Source organism: Drosophila pseudoobscura, chromosome X (genome assembly GCF_009870125.1).
Source record: "Drosophila pseudoobscura strain MV-25-SWS-2005 chromosome X, UCI_Dpse_MV25, whole genome shotgun sequence".
Classification (NCBI taxonomy): Eukaryota; Metazoa; Arthropoda; class Insecta; order Diptera; family Drosophilidae; genus Drosophila; species Drosophila pseudoobscura.
In genome coordinates, this window is record NC_046683.1 from 59097419 (window position 1) to 59116402 (window position 18984).

The window sequence follows — 18984 nt, forward strand, 5'->3', positions numbered from 1 at the left end:
TTACTTTAAAGGACATTTTAGCACTTTGATTGAGTTTTGAAAATCTTAAAGTCTTAATGCTTTAAATTGACTTTAGCTCCAAATAAATCTATCCACTAAACACGTCGGAAAGTAGCTTAATATTACAAAAAAAAAAATGTATAAAATTCGTTTTAGTATTAAATTTTATATTTTAAATGGAATTCCTTAGGCTCTTGAAACTTTATGGAGAACCTTCAATGCGTTTCGTCTGTCTATCACTTATTCGCAGTAGGCAATCGTTTCGTCTTTCACTGCTTTCAAGAGTATCCTTTTCAAAGTCTTTAATTACTTTTCTAAATTAAATTTTTAGCCACATTTATTGATTTAAAGTTTTCATTTAGTTGATTTCGCTTGTTTGGCTAAGTTTTTGTAGATTTTTTTTTAGAAATATTCATGTCAATTGCCAGACAGTTTTCTTTATACATGAGACTTCAAGGACTTCTTTCGCTTGCAATTTGTATTATTTGTTTTGCCTTTGTCTCGGTTTCTGTTTCTGGCTCTGGTTCTGGTTCTGGGTCTGTGTCTGTTTTTATTTATACAAATTGCTTTTGTTTTTTCGGTTCATCCTCATCTCCTCATCTGCTGAGCTCCCCCCTGGCTCTCCCCTCTCTCCGTGCTTTATTTATTCTGCCTTGTTGTCTTGCCATCCATTCGCCTAAATATTTATGCTTTTATACATCTTTTCTGGCATGTTTTTTTGCATTCGCTCCCCCTCTGCGGTTCGTCAGTTCCTGGTAGTTGTCGCGCGTCTATTGACGCCATGGTATCCATTCTGTTTGCCCCCCGTTTTGCGACTCCCATTGCTGTTGCTGTTGCTGCCTGTGCCACTGGCTGTGGCAGCGGCCAAATCTACATCCGTTTCGGCAACGATTGGCGGACCCCAAGACACTTGTCGCCGCACAGTTGGTGGGCCTGATCCTGTGCTCGCTCCTCCCAGGCCTGCTGCACCTCCTCCTGTTCCGCTTCCGCTTCCACCGGTTCCGGCTCCAGCTCCAGCTCCAGCTCCACCTCCTACTCCGCCTTGCTTGCGTCGTTTGCTGCTCTGCTGCTGAAGTGTTGCCGCTCTTTGTGGCAGTTGTCGTTGCTGCTGCTGTTGCTGTTGCTGTTGTGGCGGCAGCGGCTGCTGCTTTTGACTTTCATGTTGCTGCTGCTGCAGAAATGTTTCGTATTGCTTTTTATTAAAAACTTTTTCGTTTCATATTCTTTGTCTTAAAACATTCTCTTTTTTGGCGGCGACATTCTCTTTTGAAAGATATTCGTTTGTGTGTGTTCGTTTTTAGTTTTTCGGTATATTCTTTAATTAGTTTTACTTCATTCCTGCATGCTCTTCGTGCTGTTGTTGCATGGAATGTCCTTTCTGTGGCATGCATGCATATTAGTTGAGTTTCATGCAGAGTAATATTTAATTAACGTGCCCCGAACGAGTTTTCACTTGTTAGTGTTTCAAAAACGCGATATTTGATAAGATGTTAGTACTACCAGCATTTAAATCACTGTGAGTCAAGGTTAACCAGCCCGCTCCCTGTGCAAGCCTTGAAATTCACGATATTAAGGGACCAGAGCCCATTGATATGGATACCCGGAGCCCAGGCTCTCATTGTGTCCTGTGCTCATTGTTCTCCCGGTCACTTTCTTTGTTGCGCCACAGTCTCCTTTTGTGCCAAGCCCCGCCAAAGGCTGGCTGACTGGCTGGTCCAAAAGGGAACACCAATCGGGTAAGCATAATCAGTAACTAAGAGAGCATTAGCATGGGACAACACTTCAATTAGGGCTCCTAATAAAGATAAGCAAAGCCAGCACTAAAGAGAGAGCACACAAAAACATACAAATGTATGTATGCTCTTATCCAACAGAAATAGGAGCAAAGAGAGCCTTTTAAAAGGACGGTTAAAGGATTTTCTCTTTCATTCTATAATCAGGCACAAGTAAGAGAATTTTGCACGATTTTGATATGCTTTTATCTCTGGGAATATCTGAGATATAGCATGGGTATTTAAATACCAAAATATACTCTTTTTTTTTACAAAAAGGGACGACTTTTTTATGTACTTTCCACTAGACAATATTAGGCCTGTAGGCCTGGTTGAGCAGATCACAATATACCCATCGTAATATATCTACGAAATATTTTTCACTCGACATATGAATGCCAAAAATTGAGCGATTCTTACTCCAAAAAACAAATTTTGCTTAAGCCAGTTGTTAATTCTTAGCTTTTTAATAAAGGACACCCTCCAACGATTGTTCGTTCTATTTTCACAGGGGGTAAACCCCGGAAAACTATCATGCTTGAAAGTTTTCCTTGCAGATCCATCTTTCTTCTATATTCAACAAAAGATAATTATTGCGATATCTTTCAGCAAGTTTTCAAGTTTCATCATTTTCATGGCTATATAGTGAAATACCCATTGGCTCTTAATGGGTTAAAGCAACCTCTCCCTCTCTCTTTTTCTCTTTGCGATGGCAAATCAAATCGAAATAGTTTTCGCTCATAAACAAACAAAATTGAAATTGATTTCGTTCTTTGAGACAAATTAAAATTGTTTGCTTACCGCCCGTCCCCCCTTCCCGTTCCCGTTCCGCTTCCGTTTTCGTTTCTGTTTATTAAATTGTGGCTTGCGTTTTAATTTACACATCATTAGCTCAAGCCTCGACTCGACTCGACTTCTTTGCCTTCATTAAGATTTATAGAAAACTTGGGTAAACAGCAGCCCCCCACCACACACATACACAGACAGAGAGTGGGAGCGAGAGAGGAGAGTAAGCTGCCTCTGTGTGCTTTTGAGAGAGAGGTTGAGGAGGAGGCAAGGGCAGCGCCAGAGCGTCAGAGTTTGTTGTTGGTTTGTTGGGGTTTCGTTTTTGCATTCTAAGCTCGTAATGAGTTTCACCGCAGCATTGTGGCGGCTGGCAAAGTTAAGTGCGTGCTGCGTTTGCGGCGAGGCCCAAATGAACAGCCAGCAACAAAGGGGGGGAGGAGCGAGCGTACTGCAGTACTGTGCATCAGGGTGAAGGCTGATGCTGCTGGTGCTGCTGCTGCTGCAGCAAAAGATGAAAGAAAAGCGGTAAGACGCCCACAAACATTTCGGAATAAAAAGAAAACTTGGCATGCATGACAGGAGTAACCTCAACCTCAGCCAGTGGGAGGTGCCGTGGCAGCGGCAGCAGCAGCAGCAGCAACAGCAGCAGCTGGGGCACTTGCACTTTTTGCTGCTCCTTAAACAAAAGCCTCAGCTTCCACCTACAACTTTCACTCACCCACGCCACGACTTACCCCCTTCCCCTTTTGTAAGCGAAACTTTTTGATTTTGAGGCAGGAAAAAAGTTTTTGAGTGCGCTTCAATTTCGGTTGCTTTGCAATCAGGCTGTGGGGCGGTTGGGGCGTTGGGGGAGGGGGTAGGTGGGCTAGAACGCCGCCAGTCATGTGGAAACGTGAACGATGGTGGGGTGACAGTGGATGGAGAGGAAGAGGAGGAGGAATAGCAGCGGGGCTAGACAATGCCGCACGCACTTTGAACAGCGCAACTTTTGCCATTTTTCGGGTGTCGCCTGTTCGGAAAAACTAAGAAATTTCGTTGCAAGATTTGAATGTGCATCAGTGTGGCAGCAGCAGCAGCAGCGACAGCAGCGACAGCAGCGACAGCGGGAAAGATTTCCCCGATTGGCCTCAAGGAGATCCCGGGAAATTCAATTTGGTTGCAGCTTAAGCCCCTGACAAAGTACATGCTAAGTAAGCTCAAAAGTAACATGCCCCCCGGATCCGGCCCCCCAGCTTCCCCAGTCCGTGCCATCGCCTCGATAGACACTTTTACCCAGCTAAAACTACATAAAAGCCAATAAGTTCAATATTTTGCTTTTCCCCAATTTTCACGGGGGAATGGGGCCGGGGAGGGGGGCCGGCCCGTCTTCAGTTGAAAGTTTGTTTTGGGCGTGCCGAAAAGTCGATGCAAAAGTTGAAAGTTCCTGCTACGTTTGTTGCTTAGTTGGAGGTTTTGTCTTAAGTTTTTTGGCCAAAAAGAGTTGCTGGTCATAGTCACTCCATACCCCATACCCCATACCACGTAACCATACCCACACCTATACCCCCATTCTATACTGTATTTATAAAATATAAATCATGGACAGCACTTGATAAGCAAAAAGCAGACTGAAGCAGCCCATTGTCCCCATAAATTGTGGCCTGCAACAATTGTTATTCTATTCCAGGGCTCCAAAAGTTCATCTCCTTTGGCAGGGAGCTCTACGCCGTACATGTTCGATTTCCATGGCTTTTAAGACTCTTACGAGTAAGAGACGATACAGTGCTAGTTTGTATGTTCTTTCTTTGAGAAAAACTTAAGGAAATACATACATACATTCACCTTCGAGGGTATCTACATCTTCGGTTGCACAGCCTAGACCTTCTTTCCTTCTTATTTTTTGCCCGTTTGGAGCCCAACGCAGATTCATTTGGCAAATGTCTTTGGGCCCTAACAAAGGGGAGAGCCCGTTGCAATAAGCCACCCAGTTCAGAATGCAGTTCAATTTATTTGTGAGGTATTTTAACTTTTGTGCTGCACTGAGCACTTTTTCTATTAAATAACATTTTAGACAATTGGCTTGGCTGCTAAAAACGAGAGGGGGTGGGAGAGAGAGAGAAGGGGGAGCGGCGGGCGCACTGCTGGCTGCTGGGAGAAGAAATTGCTTAAGAAATTGTTCTGGCCACAACAGCAAAGCCAAGCCAAATGTTCCAGTTTGAATGTTTTTTAACAAAAGGGAAATGAATTGGCCAATATACAAAATAAATAGAAAAACGGAGGGCAGCGGCAGGACCCAAAAGAACCACACACAAAAGTCGTTTGGAAAGTTTTGAAAGGATACCGAGGAAGAAAAAAAACCATCATCCAATATACTTTCAAGGAGAACTGTAACCAAACGAAGAACTGTAAGCCGCTTAAGCAAGGGCTGTGTGGATCATAGAGAGTATTGTTCAACGAAGGAGAGATCTGACGATAGCTCTAAGCAATTGTTCTAATGGCATCTTTATGTTAGTAGAGCAGTATGATTTTGATATGCTGTATATGTATGTTCTCTTATGTCGTTCGAATAGCCTCCAATATTTGCCAAGATCGAGGACTTAAAACCTACAATTAGTAGCAAAGAAACGCTTCTCCTCATATCCTCTGCACTGTCACATTAATACGTATTCATAAAGCCATTGTTAAGTTTATTGAATAAACAAGATATAACAGATATATGTGTATGCTTCAGATATGCCACAAATCAAAGGAGACTCTTTTGAAAAACAGCCTTGCTTTGTTTCACTTCATTCCATCCGACTGGGTCCGCTCTTTGGGTTTTCTTTTCGAAATCAAACAATAAAACCCACAAATCTATGGCCTACATTCTGGGGTATCCATACACCTTGTGGTGCAATTAATGCACTCGACTTGATAGTGCCGTGCAGCCCGTTAATCGGCTTATACAATTATTGAGAAATAATTGAATTGGCTTGTTGGGGCAAAAGCATTGTGTTGCCGCACACACAACCGGGCCAATTTCGTCTGGCAATGAATTAAGGCAATTGTCAATAGATTTCGTCTTTTGTTGCGGCATTAATAGTTATTTGTATTTTTTGGGTGCGGGTTTTGGTTTGTGTTAAATTTAATTAAACAGTCACACCAATAAGCGCTTTCAATATCAACAATTAAAACAGCACGCGGCGCACACTGGATCCATTCAGTGTGTGTGTTTTATATATATGTATTACCATTAAAATACGATTATATTTTTATAATAACAAAACGGAAATTGTTTGATGCATATTCAAATATGCAAAAACCGTAGCTGAAGAAAATATATACAAACATTTTTATATATTGTATGTATTTTTCCTCATATTTTGTTTATTTAGTTAAATTCAATTAAATGCAATTTAATTAAACGGAACAGTTCTCGCAAGTTGATGAAGCGAGACAGAAAGTGAGAGAGATGGGGATAGAGAGTGAAAGAGACGCACACAGGCATGCACACGGAAAATAAACAGAGTTTAAATGTTTTACTAAAGAGAGGAAACACTTCGAGCATTAGGGTCCTGCAAGAGGACTTATTACAACTAAATAAAGGGGCGGGGCTTTGCTGTGGTAAAAAAATCTTATTTCCAGAAATTACAAATAATGTATACATGTGTGTATAATAAGGTTCTGAGGGTATATTTTGAAGGCTTCTTCAGTCATGTGTGCCCCTAACTACAATTCATATTATAGCCCGTGTTTATCCACTTCTATGGCCCCAATCTATAATGACTGTACATATGTACAATGTTTGTATGTATACCTTATATGCTTCTTCTGTTGACTGTCCAAATATTTGGGTGTCTGTATGGGGCTGGATGCAGTTTCATGCCTTACAGTTGTAAAATATGCTTATGTATTTTGCTGGCCGTTTACTCTGTCTTACGTTATGCAATGACAGGCGGCTCGGCTCGTCTTCTTGTTTTAGTATGCCATGTGGGGGGTGTGCTTGGGGGTGTGCGTGTTATTTACATGCCAATGCCAAGGTCGTTGCCACATGCCTCATGCAGATTGGTCTCACTGATTGTGACAAGCGGCGCCATTTTGATAAGATTCTGTGGGGGTTCGTGGCCTCTGCTTACCGGTAATGGGGCATCCACCTCTCCCTCCAGCTGTCCATTCGGTGTGGCAGCAGCAGGCGGCACGGCTGGAGCCTCGGCCACTGACTCTGTTAAGGGCCAAAAGAAAGTACAATTTGTTCATATTTTGTGGGATTTTTCAGTGATTTATATGGACGCACCATTTGGCCCAGGGGCATCCGCAGTGTCCTCCGATATTGCCGGAGTTGGATGCTCTGTGGAAGGTCCTTCGTTTATAAGAGCATCCTTCTGTGCCTCCTCTTTCGGCGTCTGCGAGGAGTCCTCCTCGTCCTCCTCTTCCTCCTCACGCACCTCATCGATGCGCGTGGCAATGTCACCATTTTTGGTCAGGACAGTGGTGGGCATGTCTGGCTGCGAGGCCGTCGCACTGCCATTCTTCAAGATGCCCACCAAGGGGGCTCCATTGCCTGGCTTCTTGTCCTCTTGCGGCAGCTGCGGGGCACAGGCAGACAGAGAGAGAGAGAAACCGACAGTTAATGCAACGTTAATTCATCTTGAGGCCATTACTTACCGCCTTGTAGGTATAGGGCGGCAGGCCGTTGCCCGAGCCGGCCGTAACACCGCCCAGCAGGCCGGCCTTAACACCTGGCGACTCGTGCATTTTGGTTGCCTGCTCCTTCGACCAAATAATGTCCTCGTCCGTCTCGCGCTCGATGCGCTTCTTGTAGGCCAAATGACTGCGATACACCTCAAGCAGGCAGCACACGACAATGATGACAAACACGCTGGTCAGCGTGAGGAAGACGACCTGTGTGGAGTCCTCCTTCTTGTTCTCATCGTACACAAATCTGGGAATATAGGGCACTCGCTGCGGCGGCTCCTCCACCCAAGGCTCGGGTATCTAGTACGAGTATGTGGGTGGTGGTTGCATTCATTAGCTCAATTTGTCGCCTGGTTGATTCAGATAACCCTATTTCCAGTTCCCAGTTCCCAGTCCCCAGCTCCCAGTTCGCAGTTCCCTCGAGTGTACTCACCATGCTCACATTGACCATAGGCTCCTGGGTGGGCTGTTCGCTCACATCGAATTTGGCATTGCATTGGGCACTGCGTACGCCCTGCGGATTGATGACGGTTATGTTGTCGGCCCCCGACTTGGTGAACAGCATATACTCCTCGAGTGGCTTCATAACATGCCCGTTCACCTGTATGTAGATGTCTGGCCGGAGGGGCAGTGTGTACGGTTCCAGGTTGGTTTACCCAATTTGCGGTCGGGGAGTATTATGTGGGGGGGTGGTCGTGGGTGGTTGAAGTTTTCATTAGTATTGGTCATTAATTCAAATTGAAATGCAAATGTGTGTGTTCGAGTTCGAGTGGAAATTGGAATTGCGTTTCGCTATCGAGCCTTGGTTGGGGTGAGTGGTGAGTGGTGGGGGGGTGGGGAGGGTTTCGGGCCTGCCGTTTGGCTTCACTGAACTTCGAGGTTTCGCCTAGGCAAACGCAAGTCGTTCGTGCGTATTTTATGCTCTTCCCCAAAATTAGCAATAAAAATTTTAATGCCCAACGGTAAACGCCTTCCGACGAGGCTGCTGCTACTTCTACTTCTATGCTGTGATTGTGTTTTGGGGGCGTGGCTGTGCCTACAGTGTTGCCAAATTAATGAAACATGTGCGGGGGTGTAGTACAGTACATCTCCTTAGTTCCCTGGGGAGTGCACCAGAGGCAGGGAAACGATGTAATTGGCTACCATATGATATAGCACACAAAGGAATAGGGACTAAGCTCTTTTAAGTAATTGAGTTGGAGACAAAAGTGTGGTCTCCACACTCTATATTTTAAACAATTTGAGTGATTAAAGTTTTTTGGATTGAAAAATAGTCAATTTAAGCCCTTAAGAGGGCAAAACATCCAGAACAGCTCTAAGATACAATAAAATTGAGCTGTTTATCTCTCATTTATGCTGTTTTCATCCGACAGTTTCGTAACTTTCAGCCACTTTTCGCTATGCCTTGAGCCACTGTGGCACGGCTTGCGCCAACATGTTTATGGCCGAAAACTATCGCATTTCGATGGCTCTTTAATGGGATGATCAAGTGGCGGAGTAGTTTTACAGCTTTCCCACATGTGGCCTGGGCGTGGCGCTCAGTGCCCCAACAGCTGTTCTGTCAGTTGTGGCGCCATCGTAGGGGATGGGTGGTGGCAGAGCTGAGTGAATTTTTAATCAAAGTGTTGGCCACTGTGCTGCGGTTTCGGATGAGGGGCAAAGCAGCAATTTAAATATGAGCCACTGTAAATCTTGAGAGCAAAAACTGACACAATTTATGGCAGCAACGGCGGCAGCAACGGCGTCAGCCACGGCCAACGGAAATGACTTTTTATGGCGGAGAATAAATTTAATTTTTTGGTCAACAATGTGAAGCATTTACGCTAGCGCCCAACCCACCCAAAAGGCCACCCCTTGGAGAGCTTGTGCTTCAGTTCATAAAGTTGCAGCAGCAACACGATGCTGCACAACAGCAACAGCCACAGGACGAGGGGCGCCACTTGATGAGACCGAAAAGAAATTAATGGCGGGACAAGACGAAATTTACGACTCACTCGACAGGCAACCGCTGTAGCTCTTGAAGACGGCAAACCGCGAGTCCGTGCTGTTGATGCCACCAATCTGGACGCGATTCGCCCCGGCCTCCCCGCTGGTGGTAAGCACTCGGGCGGCAAACTCCGTCAGCGGCACCTGCTCGCGGTCGATGAAGAGCTGCGCCTGGGTGCCGTTGCGCACGTAGTAGACCGAGTGCCTGGCACTGTTCAGGAAACTCCGATCGATGCGAGCGCCCACCGTCTGGCCCTGCTCGCGATCCTCCTCCAGCTGCAGGTACCCGTCCGAGGTGATGGCCAGCAGAAGGTAGTAGCTGAGCTCCGCTGCCGTCTGCAGCAGCAGCATGATGCGGTTGGCCCGCCGCAGGTCGAACGAGGAGAAGGCCAGCTGCAGGCGCACATAGTTGACCCGGCCCGACAGCTCGAACTTGCGCTGAAGCGTGGACTCGCCGCTAAAGTCGGCGCCCTTCTCCTCCGAACAGAACTCGCCCAGGAAGCTGGTATTCTCACAGTCGCAGGTGGAGAGCTGTTCGGCAAAGTGTTCCTGGCAAATCCCTCCATTCTTGCAGGGCTCCGCATCGCATTTGATCTGGCAATTGGGCAGAACACCTTCCTGGACTGCAACAGAACAGAAAGAGAAAGATTAAGAGTGAGAGAAGCAGAGGCAGAGTAAGAGGCAAAGTAAGAGGCATAGTAAGAGGCATAGTAAGAGGCAAAGTAAGAGGCAGAGGATTAATTAATGCCTAAATCAGTGTTAAGTGCAAGTCCTTCAGCTGCAGGACTCTCTGATGGCTTAATCGCATCAAAGTCAGGTTGCAATTTCCGCGATGCGTGGCCGCATAAATCATACGCCATGTGGGCGCCCGGCCGGCCTTATCGCATTGGCATTAATCTTGGCGCCCCCAAAGTGGCCTCCTCTCTGCATCGGCAACGCCATCTCCATTTTCGTAGGAGTACCGTCGTCCCCAGCACTTAACGGAAATTGCATGCATATTAAGTTAGCCAGGCCCGGGACCGACATAGCCACAGATGCAACCACAGAGTCATAGCCACAGAACCGCAGGCGGGCAGAGGCGGCGGTGGAGGTGGAGGTGCAGGCGCATGAATCGTAGAGAGAGTCAAAAGTAGGAGCAGCAACGGCAGCAGCAACGGCAACAGCAACAGCAACGGCAACAGCAAATGGCATTAGGCCCAAACCGAAAATTGCACTCTGTGAAAATTGATTTATACGGCCGTACTTACTGGGCGCTATATTCCTTTCATTGATTTCCGCCAAGTCGATCAACTGCGTACCGATTTTCAGCCCCCGCACACAGCCAATGTAACCCTCCAGAGCGGGTGCATCCACATTGGTGGGGCGCAGCAAATTCGCCGGATCGTAGCCGCCGACATGGAACTGAAAGTATTCGGTGGGCGGTGCGGGCGGACGATGCGGCGACAGAACCTCTGCAAATAAACAAAATCAAATGAGAGATTGGGTATAGGCGAGTGGGTAGAGTGGGTTTGAGTACGGTTGGGGGTGGTGGTTGGGGGCTGGGGGCTGGTGGGCCATGGGTATGGCTTCATTTTGGCTTAGCTCCCTGCTCGACTGCCTCCTGTCTGCCTGCCTGCCGGCCTTCCAGGCCGTTTGTGTGCGGAAATGAGCCTTCATTGCCATTGCATTTCTGCCAGGCAGCTAAGCACCGCACTGCACCGCACAGCACCGCCCCACACCCCCCCTCCGTTTGAGGTTTAGGCCCATCAATTTCGAGTTTAAGTTTGTCTAATTGAAATGTTTGGCCAGGCAGCACAACGAAAATCCAATGCTATCTGCACTGCCACAGTCACTGAATCTGCGTTCGGATGGGGTCCTGATTAACGCATTTAATTACAAAAGTGCTTATGCGTTATTCTGTGTAACGTACTGGACCATGTTTCAGCGCTGAAATTTCACCCAAAAACGAGGAGTAATTATGATTGATTTGGCTGGCAAATCGCTTTGGCATTGAGTTACGGGCAATTCGTTTGATTTTCCAACCCACACACTCACACACCCACACAGTCACCTCCCACCCCACCCCCTATGACCTGCCAATTGGCAAGCGCCCCACGTCTATGAATGGGGAACTTTTCGATCAAATTCAATTGCAAGGTGAGTTATGACGAGTTGGGTCGGCTCTGAAGTGCAATTCGCCACGAAATAGCAGTGTTGCCCAAATGTAATCTGCAAACCAGGCTGCAGCCAGGCCACGTTTAATTGCAGAGCATTTGAGGCTGAAAGGCTCTCGAAAATTGTCTGGAAATGTACTGATGGTGATTTATGGCAATTGAATGACGAACTTAATTGTTTTCGATCTGTGGCTTTTTGGAGTAATATAATACGTATTTTTGTGGCGCAACATTGAAGTTTCAATTGATATTTGAAAAACCCTTGATTGATAGATTTATTGAGAGGCGAAGAACTGTTGTGGAATATCCTTAACATTCCATTTCGCAAACGTACGGACGAGTGCCTAAAAATATCTAAAAGCCAATTAAGAGGTGTCCCTAAGATGTGGAAAAGCCTTTCAAATAAAGGAAATATGTGCATATATTCTAGTTGCAAGAAAATCCAAAGGAATGCCAAAAATGTTGGACAAACAACTCAATCGACTCCATACAATTTTTAAAGAGTTTGCCATACATTCTGTTTAAAATGAATAAATTACCATAAAAAAAAAAATATTGTATTTCAGTTTAATGTTCATTTGAAATAACGCGCTAAACAAACAATTTGTAAAAGAATCTGTTCAGATGGAAATCAAATATGCTCGACGTATGTATGTACGTTTTCCCGTTTTATCAACAATTTTCACCCAGCAGCTACTATCTTTATCGAAATGCAGTTCCATTTACATATTAAGCGAGCAAAGAGATGGAGGGAGAGAAAAAAACAGCACGGCACAGCAAACACTTTTGAACACATTTTCAAATACATATTCTACAAAAGCAACTCGTTGTTTTTTCTGCCATATAGAGGGCAAGCAAAACTTTATCCATTCGCATGGCGTTTCGTTTTATTTTCCAACAGTTTTCTACCGACTTTAACAGACAGACAGACTATTCTGGCTAACACACACTCGCGCACACTCGCGCACACACACACACACACACACACACATAGACATTGGCTCGCTGAAAAGGCAACAAAGAAAAAATTTCAAGTGCACATAATTTGGCCATCACAGTGTGCACAGATTTTTCCCCGCTGTCGGCTGCTGTCCCTGTTTTTGAGGGAAATTTTTGGCATTTTTGCAGCTTAACTTGCTAAACTATTTGCTGAAATTTCTGTGCAAGGCTCGGCGAGGCAGAACGAACGAGCAACAACAACAGCAACGACAACGACAACGACAGCAGAGAGCCGTAGAAGGACCCCCACAAACCGGAAAAAGCTTCCAGGAAAAAGACTGAAGCCGCTGCCAGGCAACCAGAAACCAGAAACCAGCACAACCCACCGCCGATGACAAAAGGGGCCACCGCCAAACCGAAAGCGAAAGAGTTGTGTGGAGTATTTTTTTTGGGCATGCAACAACCCCGACACAAACGACGACAGGATTTGTTGGTTCAATAACTGCCAGGGGGGGCAACGTCGTGGCAACGTCAAAATACAGCACCCAATATGTACATGGCAGGGGAGACATTACTCGGCGACTGGACGCAGGCGTGGCGGGTCACCAGTCTACAGCCAACGCTCGGCCAGAGCACAGCCACAATGTACGGTCGTTTGCCGGGTTCCAATAATGCTGCCGGGGGTGGCGGCGGCGCTGGTATTGGCAGCGGTGGGGCCAACGGTGGAGGCGGCGGTCAGGGCCATGACAAGCTCAAAATTGGCTTTTGCACGGACCTGGACAAGTCGGTGCTGGTGAACAACTTTGAGAAGCGCGGCTGGCATCAGGTGAACGGCGATGATGATTGGCACTTCTACTGGGCGGGGGTGCAGACCTGTCGCAACATCTTTAGCGTGGACAGCGGCTATCGGATGCACGACAACCAGATGATCAATCACTTTCCCAATCACTACGAGCTGTCGCGCAAGGATTTGCTCGTAAAGAACATCAAGCGGTATCGGAAGGACCTCGAGCGCGACGGCAATCCGCTGGCGGAGAAAACAGAGTCGAATAATTCGAGTGGCAATCGTTACCTCTACCTGGACTTTGTGCCCACCACCTTCGTCCTGCCGGCTGACTACAACATGTTCGTGGAGGAGTATCGCAAGTTTCCGCTGAGCACCTGGATTATGAAGCCTTGCGGCAAGTCCCAGGGTGCGGGCATCTTTCTCATCAACAAACTGTCGAAGCTCAAGAAGTGGTCGCGCGAGGCCAAGGGACCGTTTCATCCGCAGATTGCCAAGGAGTCGTACGTCATATCCAGATACATCGACAATCCCCTGCTGATTGGCGGCAAGAAGTTCGACCTGCGGCTGTATGTGCTGGTGGCCTCATTCCGTCCCCTCAAGGCGTACCTCTTCAAGCAGGGCTTCTGCCGCTTCTGCACTGTCAAGTACGACACGAGTGTCACCGAGCTGGACAACATGTATGTCCACCTGACCAATGTGAGTGTCCAGAAGCACGGCGGCGAGTACAACACCCTGCACGGCGGCAAATGGTCCGTCCAGAATCTGGCCCTTTTCCTGGAGGGAACGCGTGGCAAGGAGGTGACGGATCGCCTCTTTGGGGCCATCTCCTGGCTGATTGTCCACTCACTGCGAGCCGTGGCACCGGTGATGGCCAGCGATAGGCATTGCTTCGAGTGCTATGGCTACGACATCATCATCGACAACGCCCTGAAGCCTTGGCTGGTGGAGGTCAATGCCTCGCCATCGCTCACCTCCACGACGGTGAACGATCGCATTCTCAAATACAAGCTGATTGACAACATACTCTCTGTGGTCCTGCCCCCCGATGGGGTGCCGGATGTGCGCTGGAACAAAGTACCGAGTGCCGATGCCCTGGGCAATTTTGATCTGCTCATCGACGAGGAGCTGGCGGCCCAGGATGAGGCACAGAACAGCACCACAACGACACATGCCAAGGCCTCGAAGATGGGCAGCCGCTGGAAGTGACGAAGGTAGACCTGGGCAAAGACCAGGTAATTTTCCGCATACGAATCGAAATTATCTATGTTTAGTATATTCAGAAATTGTTGTAAAATTGAATTGAATCATGCTATTATATGGAAATTGTAAAGTAGAAAAGTAGAACTAATCTAGACAAGGATATTGAATGGCAACCCCAAGACAATTAGTACTCGAAAGTCGACCGAAATATAGAACTAAACCAAAACTAATCACAAATTAGAGATAATCCATCGACTGTTCTCATCTTGCGGAATATTGCACACACTCACCCTTTTCCGGATTGCTCCAGGGCTTATTGGCATACTCATCCAGGAGCAGGGTGCCCCTGTCGATGCTCACACTCCGCTGGTTCACGTGCATGCGGGTCTCCTGCTCTCCCCGGATAATGGCCACCTGGATGCTCTTCAGGCTCTTCGAGGCCATCAGTGTATCGTCCAGCAATGTGAGATTGACAATCTCATCGCCGTAGTTGTAGAGAAAGACAATCTCCCGGTTCTGGCTGATGTACAGATGCACAAAGTTGTTGTAGTGATCGTTGGCATAGACAACCAGGGCATTGGAGTCGTAGGTGCGTAGGTTGATGAGCAGATTCTGGTGTAGGATGCCCTTCAGTACATCCCGTTCGCCTTCCAGGCCATGCATTAGGATGGCAGGCGTGGCGCCCACACTGAGGTAGTTGCGCATTAGGAAGGACTCACGGTTGATGAAGGTCAGAGCCTTCTCGTTGATGTCTGCTCGGGGAGAGAGAGGTTGGATTAGCTGCGAGAAATGATGAAGAAAAAGCCACGGCCACACCACTCACTTGTCTCACAGAACTCCCCGATGTGGGCCCACGGGTTGTTGCAGACGCACTTAAAACTGCTCCACAGCTCCTTGCACTGGGCACCGTTGCGGCAGGGCGAGGGCACACAAGATGGCTTGCAGTCCTTGATAATCTCCGACAGATGCACTGACATGTAGCTGTAGATGTCGAGTATCTCACCATTGACCACCAGGCCACGGAAGCAGCCAATAAGGCCAGCCTTAACGGACAGCTTCTTGAGCAGGTCGCTAGGAGAGAGGAGAGCAGGAAACCGGTTGGGGATTACTTTATATTATTACTTGTCATAACTATTCAATAAGTTGGCCACTCCCGACTTAAGCCGCAGCTGCAGCTTCATCTGCAGCTGCACCATGAGGCTCCCTTTACTCCGCTCCACTTGGACAAACAGAAAATAGCATCGGGAAATCGCAAGCCATGGCATCCCTTCTCAGATTCTTCGTATTTCCCGGGTCCATCACTGACTTTATTCAAATAAATCGCGACCCTGGCGCTTTTGAGCTTTAAAGTTGCCAAGCTGAAAATCGAAGCGACACCCCTGGCAAAGGGATGCTGGGGATAGAGCCTCAAGCGGACAGCTGTGGGAAAAGTTTTTCCTTGCTGCGTTTTCTTTTTACACCCACTTACTTTTCCACTTTTTTTTAGTTATTTGATACCTTTCTTCAAGGGTACATCTGTGTTGGCTATGGGTTTGTAATGCCTTCAAGGAAGTCATCTCTCAATTATTTAAAAAAGTTTTGGGTCGTCGTCGTCCTAAATTTTACTCATACGGGCGCGAGCGAGCAAAGCAAGTGAGCTGGGGTTGGTTTTCCCGTACTATATCTATTTTGTTTCTCCTCCGAATAACTCCTCCGGACAATATATATTGGTTCTTCGTTGGGAACTAGAGTTTCTAACATGGCCTTCCATAATTAATCTTCTATATGGTAAACTGAACCGATTTCTGGTTCCAAATATACCTCCTTTGGCATTTAAATTAAAAAATTAAATTTAAAGATAATCCTTACAATCCCTATAATGTTATAGAACCATGACCCATTGCAAGGGTAGGAAATTCTCTTTGTTGGGTTTATAATAAGTGCGTTAATTAACTTCTTCGGACTGTAGGAATAGTTCAAACTAAATTATTAGAATATTATTAGCTTCCAGGTGGCAATCTTTAATTGAATTTGTTGATTTTCTTACTACGTTTAGGAATGCCGGGTATAGGGGTACAAGCCGCCAGTTGGCTTTGACGAGATCTTTAACAAAGAATCCCCAACAGCACTTGTATCCGAAATTATTTAAACAATTATAAGTTTAAATATTCAAAGAAAATAAAAAAAGAAGGATACACCTTTAACCAAAAAAAAAATGCAGCCAATCCCAATTCCATCGAATACTTAAGAGCATCAGAATGTCGCTTCAGCGAGGATTAACTTTTTCTGCCAACTCCTTTTTCACCGATTCGACTTTTTTTTTCTTTTGCACAGCATTCAGTAAGTTTTTTTCTCGAAAACTGCAGTCCTGGCCCTAGCTCTCTTCAATGGCCATTTTCCCGTTTTCCCTTTCGCCTTTCCCCTTCATTCCAATGGCCAACAATGAATTGGCCAATAAAATCTCAAGTGTAAGCTTTTGAAAATTAAAGTGGCGGAAATGTCTTGTTTATACGCGTGCAGGCGGCGGCCAAAGAAAGTTCCTCCAAATGTCTTTCTAAATTATGCAAATTTCATTACCAGAGACATTTCCCCATTTCCTTGCCACTCCCCCCTCCCTTTAGGCCACCGCAAAGACCCGGCTCCTGGTCCCCAAGTGTTGTCTGACGGAAAATTAAAATTCTTCTTAAAACAAAAAAAGATCCGCTCACTTTTGGGGTTTCTGTGTGCACTGTCCCTTACCCTTACCCGAATTTATTACGATTTTCTTTCGCTTTTCTTTCGCTTCTGCTTGGTAATTGTTTGCCAGGAGTTGCGTAATTGTTATTTAAGCGCAAAAGTTATTGAATGCTGTCAAACGAATTGGCCATAATCGGGTGAGGAGGTCGATTTGCATTTGCTTCAGACTGCTTCACCCACATCCAGCAGATCCGGCCCGCCACTTTGGGGACACGGCACACTCCCATTCTAGCGCCACTGCCACTCCTGTGGGGCATCCACGGGGCGTGTGTGTGTGTCCTTGCCGCAAGCCTGGCGAAGCTATTAAGTCATTAGTTTTTGCAACGTGCGCTGCATTTCTTTTCGCCCGAGCATGTCACAAATGCATTTTTAATTTTTTTTTCTGTGATACGTCAACAGCCGCAGACGGGGACACGCCGCTGCCACGCTGCGACGCTGTAACGCTGTAACGAGGCCGGGACATGGGACACCGGGTCGTATGCAAAATGAAATTTAGCGCTTTGCCTTGCAAATGATGTGCCGCAGGATGGTCTGGCCCCCGAGGCTGACACTTGGCTAAAAGGATTTATAAAAAAAAAGGAAAAAAGGAGAATATTCCACGGAAATTAACGGCAATAAAACACACGAAAGGAAAGAAGTTTTTCGGGTGATGTCAGGACAGGAACTGGTAGCCGAAGCGCCAGCGGGAGCGCCCGCGATGTGCATATCCTGCAGGCGGCTGGCGACGGGCGGGCCGGCGGAAATCCTATTAACGTTGCAAACGCGCAAAGTGCGAAGCAATTAAGAATTTATTTAACGCCGTCACAAGCAATTAAGCACTTTTCATTCATTCATGGACGCCGCTGCCAGACAGGCGACACAGCAACACATTTTACCCCCCAAAATGGCACCCTGCCCACTGTCCGCCATCCAATGTCCACTGTCCACCCATTCGGTGTCCTGTAGGCGTCACCCATTGGCATTGCTCAATGACGTTGTCCTGTTTCCTGCAGCGTGGAAAATAATTCGCATATTTGGCACGCCAGTTGCCCGTGTTTTTCCCCATCGTGCATGCGGTGCAGTATCTCTCTGCTGGTGGCAATCGATGATCAGACAGGACATCAGAGCAGAAGCAGGAGCAGGACGCAGGAGCAGGCACACGACCAGCAGCAGGAGGTGGTGACACCAGCAGATGCTGATGCTCATGCTCATGCTGTTGCTGCTTCTAAACAACATGACATGGCACGACCATGGGCCTACCACATGCAAAAACCGATTACAACAATCATTAGCCGCATCAGCCATTGTAATTTTCCACCGACTTTGCCTACATTTTCACAGAGCATCCTCTGAAAGGGTTTTCGGGCTGTTCGAGCTTCCGTTTAAAGGGAGGAATAGGAATATTGATTTAGAACCAGGGCCCTACAATCGTTAGAAGAAATGTTGGCGATTTTGATAACACTTTTAAAGGGAACAAGTTCTTCCAACTTTTCCACAATGCACTTTTGAGGCTACCTCCATTTTTCCCAATCAGCTATCTAGCCACCCATCCATCCATCCATTTCTTGTTTGTTTCTTCGTTAACATAAATTAATAACATTCCGAAAAGCAAGGCATTCAAGTGGCATTAATCCAACAGTCACTTTATGGGTTAATTCATTTCTGTCATGTTCTCTCTGGGTCCTGTGTCTCGGCCACGTCTCGTCGTGTCTGTGTCAATATGTTGATTAACTCGTTTATTTATGATTCCTCTGCCAGTGCCACTGATTCCTGCTTATTGGCTTACGCTGCATATCTTTATACGAGTAACAGTACACCAGGATCGCTCCAGTACGTCTCCATCCTTGGCAGGCGGGGAGGGGGGGTTTGGTTGGGTGGTTCCCAGGTGCATCAATATTGCATTTTTCTTCATATTACTTGTATGCTTTACAGCGATTGCTTTTGCCTCTGCTTTTGCCGATAAATAAATTGCAAAAATTGGCGCATTGAGAGAGCGGTTCGGAAATGGGATTCA

At 46.7% G+C, this 18984-nt stretch overlaps 2 protein-coding genes across 9 annotated transcripts in view; one reads left to right on the forward strand and one right to left on the reverse strand.

Annotated features, from left to right (window-relative positions):
* axo (axotactin) overlaps positions 1-18984 on the reverse strand; it is a 64379-nt gene that overhangs the window by 7878 nt on the left and 37517 nt on the right. For 6 of the 8 annotated variants that reach the window (XM_015188259.2, XM_001352617.4, XM_033381751.1 and 3 more), the window contains 8 exons: positions 15100-15347; positions 14567-15028; positions 10445-10648; positions 9206-9820; positions 7645-7826; positions 7182-7511; positions 6811-7102; positions 6653-6738 (listed from right to left, as the gene is read on the reverse strand). In XM_015188259.2, the coding sequence (XP_015043745.2) occupies positions 6653-6738; positions 6811-7102; positions 7182-7511; positions 7645-7826; positions 9206-9820; positions 10445-10648; positions 14567-15028; positions 15100-15347 (2419 nt within the window). Of the gene's footprint in view, positions 1-594; positions 1172-6652; positions 6739-6810; positions 7103-7181; positions 7512-7644; positions 7827-9205; positions 9821-10444; positions 10649-14566; positions 15029-15099; positions 15348-18984 lie in introns of those variants that run through there. The other 2 variants (XM_033381754.1, XM_033381753.1) reach the window with 2 other exon arrangements.
* On the forward strand, positions 12181-14455 carry TTLL1B (Tubulin tyrosine ligase-like 1B). The gene has a single exon (XM_001352618.4). It carries the CDS (start codon positions 12840-12842, stop codon positions 14280-14282), a length of 1443 nt encoding a protein of 480 aa, XP_001352654.2. The 5' UTR covers positions 12181-12839; the 3' UTR covers positions 14283-14455.

What these genes read in the sequence shown, in the direction of transcription:
- TTLL1B (XM_001352618.4), top strand. Translation starts at nt 12,840, where the DNA reads ATGTACATGGCAGGGGAGACATTACTCGGCGACTGGACGCAGGCGTGG.